Raw genomic sequence first — 4,775 nt, 5'->3', positions numbered from 1 at the left:
TGTCATGTCATGGTACTACCATGTTCTGGTAAAAAAATGGCCGAATAGGAACAGATTTTGGTATAAGCTTCTTGCAAGCCGAAGCTTCTCTCAAGAAGGCTCGTGGTTCTGAGAGGGAACGTGTCACCTTTGAGTGTGAAACGATATACGTTGTCCCCCTTGAGTTTACTTACAAAGAAAACATAGAACTACATGAGTGCCCTGTTAAATTTTGGAATTATTCCGGCTTCGTTTGGCCTTATGTAGACATTAATTGAGTTTTTGGTCAATTAATGTGCATAATTCAAATTTGAACTACAAGCACGTGCTCCCGTGCACCAAAGTTGGTTGAAAATGACATTTGTGTCATCGGGTGAATTTCTACTCCCATGCAAAAAATGGTAATAAGATTCAAACATCTGGGCATCGTGGCTCGGTCAAGAACATTGAGAAACTTGGTTTTAAAATCATGAAACTTGGCATGGTGTCATGTCATGGTAGTACCATGCCGTGGTAAAAAAATTGGCCGAATAGGAACAAATTTTGGTATAAGCTTCTTGCAAATCGGAGCTTCTCTCAAGAAGGCTCGTGGTTTTGGGAGGGAACGTGTCACCTTTGTGTGCATAATTCAAATTTGAAATACAAGCACATGTTCCAGTGCACCAAAGTTGGTTGAAAAATCACATGTGTGTCCTCTGGTAAATTTCTAGGTTCCATGCAAGAAATGGGAATGAAATTCAAAATTCTGGGCGTCGTGGATGGGTTGGAAACATTGAGAAACTTAGTTTTTTAATTCCTGTAAATCCAAAACACGCATGAAAATAATGAAACTTGGCTTGGTGCCATGACATGGCACCAACATGCTGTGGTAAATTTGCAGTCCGATTTGCGAAGGCGCACACATTAACAATCAACAAAGTCATTTTGGAACAAGTGCTGTCACGTTACAATCGGAAACACAAGTATTATTGAAACCATGGGCGTTCTACTTACTAGTACCATTTACGTGCCGCCACGCGTCCCGATTTTTTATTAGCTAGGAGGCGCCGTGCAGGGTAGCTATTTGAGTACGAGAGGCGTGCGATCAGACCCCTGCGCGTGCTTATCGAGAGGAGAGCCCTTTGACCTCCATCTGCCATCCACCTCTCTCCCAAGGTCTCCATTAATGGCGCCCGAGCCTCTGTTTAATGGCGTGGCTATGTCTCACTCGACTGAGATTTAAGAGAGAAAAAAGAAAATCTGACAGCACGGATCTTGATGTAAGATCCGATGGACCTATATAGCATCTACTACGACTTATAGCAAGACTGATGAATATATAAGGACGATATTTTTTTATCAAAGAAGGGCTTGCCCCTTCCGATTTTCATTACTAAAAACCACCACAATTCACAAGAAGTTCAGCACAACTCCAACCTAACACGAATGACTAAAAGTACCAGATTGAAATCGCAACATCCCAAGAGGCCAACAAAGGCCAAACATCCGCGCTAGAACCCAACATTTCACAACCGACGACACAATCGACATCCTAAACCGATTATTACATCAAAAGAAACCAGGAAACTGAAGGAAGCCTAGCAGCAACTAGAAGAACAGCAACGCCAGGGTCGCCACAGCAAGAGTTTTCTTCATTCCAGCCTCGCAACATTGATCTTCCACAGAAAGATAAGGATGATTAATTGTCTTACATAATTAGAAACATAATTAAAAAAATCCACATGCGGCTACGCCCGAAATACACAAGGGCAAAAGAAGAAGGAAGACAAGGATCTGGCTCGCTGATCTCTACTTTCTTGATGCGTTGCTGCAGGCCGCGGGAACTAGTCTCCGCGGCAAGCGGCAATGAGCTCTTTCGTGTCCTCAAGACGCTGCTTGAGAACATCCACGGATTCCTCCACCAGCCTTTGCCGCTCGTGGCGGAGCATGTCATTCTCGTCCATAAGTTTCTTGACGATGACGCCGGTCCTCTTCAACAAGGCACTGGTCTCCTCCTGCTGGTCTGCACTTCGGATGATCTTCTCCCTCAGCAGGTCGCGCTCGGCCCGGAGCCTCTCATTGCCCTCCCTTAGTTGCCGGATGACACAGGTAGCCTGTTCAAATGAGGCTTTCACGTTGTCCTGCAACCTCGCCAAGCCGGAGATCTGATCCATCTGGCTATGGACGATCGCATGCATGCGCCTGTAACAGTCGTCGCCTGCCCGTGAGAAATTTTCCCAGGCTGCCGCGGCACGGCGGGACATCTCTGCTGCTTCCGCGGCGCGGCCGGACCAGTCTGCTGCATCGACGGCGCGGCGGGACCTCCGTGCCGCTTCAGCGGCGCGGCGGGACCTCTATGCTGCTACTTCCACGCGACGGGACATGTCGGCTGCTCTCGCAGCGAGGCAGGACATCTCTCGTGCTTCCGCTTTCATGCTCGCCTCTCCCTGGTAGCAATCTCTCGACCCAGAACTCACGATGGCCATGGCAGACGCAAGGGAAGGATGCTGAATGACTTGTTTGTTTTTGTGGATGAGGAGTTGAGGAGGAATGTGCAGTCATCTTGGCATACTAGTATTTATAACCGAGTACTAATATGCTCCTAAGTGGGAAACCGTTTAGGTTGTGATCGGTGTGAACAGGTTTGGAATTCAATATACTAGCGTGGTACTAATACGCTCCTAAGTGGGAAACCATTTAGGTTGTGATCGGTGTGAACAGGTTTGCAATTCAATATAGCGTGGAGTAATTTGGAATGTGACGAGACACAAGCTCAAAAACTTGTACTCTGAGTTTAGTAGTATGTTATACAGGAAGAGAAGAGGTGCACGCACACACTCGTCCTCTCACACACGCGTCTGTTTTTTCTCGAAAAGGAGGATGATGACCCCCGGCCTCTGCATCTGGGAGTCACACATGCATCTGTAGCTACGAATTGTAGTGTTCTCAACCATCCGATTGGCTCTATCATGGGTGTACCTATATACTAAAACATGTCTAGATACATCTATATTTTGACAAATGGAAGGCATGTATTGTGGAACGGAGGGAGTGCTTGTCATCAAAATGGATAAAAAGGGACATGTCTAGAACTAAAATACGTCTACATACATCTCCTTTTATCCATTTTGATGACAAGTAGTAATCTTACTCAAAGGAACTTTATATCCAACAGACACAAAATATCCATTCGACTGTTGGAAATTACTGATCTGATGTCGAAGTAATTGCTGCAGCGCCAACAAAACCCACCATTTCTTAAGCTAAAGTAGACCAAGGTAATCCCTATATTAGCATATTACTAAGATAAACAAAAGGCACTCTCGAAACATTTAGGATGTGAGCTTGTCAATCTGAATGTGGAGGGACACAAGCTTAGCCCCGGCCAACAGCTTGGGCGGAACTGTCAAGAAGGTCAGCTCCTGCACGTCGACGTCGCCGGGATCCTTGCTACTTGTCACCTCCATTTCCACCTTGACGGCGTCGGTCGTGCCTTTGGGCTCCCCCGGTGGGCTATTCGCCCACAGCTTGGACAAGTAGTGCGGCAGTGGGGACGCCCTCGCTCTAATGCAGACGACTGACACGATGATAGGCGCGCCGATGTCGAGCACGCCGCCGACCAAGAAAAATGTGCGGCGGTCCTCCTCCGCGAAAAGCAAGAGCCGTGGCTCCGACAGTGGCACTTGCAGCTGGAGCACCTTGCCGTACTGGATCCTGTGCACGGGCATGGGATGCGCGGTGATGATGTGGTGGTAGAGCGCCGGCGGCGGGCCTTCGTAGCCGCAGACGGGCACGGGGCATTTGCAGGGCGCGAGCGGACACACGCTCTGGTGATCGGCGAGCTTGTGGTAAGTGACGTAGAGCCCACAGCCTTCGTGCGGGCACTCCACCCTCACCGACGAAAGGACGGAGTCCACCGCCGTGTTCCGCACGTCGAAGCCACCACCGTGCTCACACTTCTGGCTCTGCCGCTGGTTCCCGGGGCGCTCGACATGGCAGTCCGCGCAGGACAGGTGCCCTCCCTTGCACTGCAGAAATCAATCCAACAGCACATCAATCAAGAAACCTGCACCTTGCTCAATCAGCCGAACGGACGAGATGTATTCGAACCTCATACACTGGAGGCGTCAAGGGGCGAGGCACAAGGGGCAGTGGAGCACGGTGAGGTCCATCGAGACCTTAGAGAGCTCCATCGTCGGGTCCTGTTCCTGTTCGGTTTGCATGATCTCGCGCTCCTCGTGCACAACCATCCTTCAAGGTGCATTAAATCAACACATGCAAGTACTATCAAAAGAAGAGTCACGGCATGCATGCATGCATTGTAATTAATGCATCGGTAAACGCAAATTATTGAAATATACCGAGTGCAGTGCTTTGATGTGTCGCGTCAACTCGTACATCAACGAGAAGTTTGATTATCCTCTCCCTCGCGGACTTAACTGCACCTGCCTTTGGCTGTATGACAGGTTGGCCACACACCTGTCAGGCCCACCTGTTATACACGCAAAGACAGGAGCGTCCCTCCCTCGCCCATGAGCGTGGCGGCCGGCAAGACTAGGAGAAGCTTTCGCTACACGCTCTCCCTCCCGCACGCGGTGGACATGCAGCAGTTCAATCGGTGCCAGATGGCCAGAAGCGTACTGTAGTACTCCTCCAGTGCAGTAGTACACCATCATTGTTCGACTTCCCGAAGAGGCGAAGAGCCAAGCGCAGCCCGGACGCTCGTGTGGCAGTTTCATGTGTAGAGTAGTCTAGATAGCGTGTACCGTGCCTGTAAGCTTAAAATTGTTGGGGTCGGCTCCATGCTATGTGGCCGT

At 49.4% G+C, this 4,775-nt stretch overlaps 1 protein-coding gene across 1 annotated transcript; it reads right to left on the bottom strand.

Moving 5' to 3' along the window:
- Positions 1-3,290: 3,290 nt before the first annotated feature.
- LOC125509390 (E3 ubiquitin-protein ligase SINA-like 4) lies at positions 3,291-4,208 on the bottom strand. The gene is made up of 3 exons (XM_087531549.1): positions 4,137-4,208; positions 3,420-3,986; positions 3,291-3,311 (listed from the first exon to the last, which is right to left on the bottom strand). Exons 1-3 carry the CDS (start codon positions 4,206-4,208, stop codon positions 3,291-3,293), a joined length of 660 nt encoding a protein of 219 aa, XP_087387675.1.
- Between the last annotated feature and the right edge of the window lie 567 nt (positions 4,209-4,775).

This window comes from Triticum urartu, chromosome 7A, assembly GCF_056163025.1.
Source record: "Triticum urartu cultivar PI428250 chromosome 7A, HENAU_Tu73, whole genome shotgun sequence".
Taxonomy (NCBI): domain Eukaryota; kingdom Viridiplantae; phylum Streptophyta; class Magnoliopsida; order Poales; family Poaceae; genus Triticum; species Triticum urartu.
Note: the sequence above shows the minus strand (reverse complement) of the source record. Positions and strands in the feature narration are given on the sequence as shown.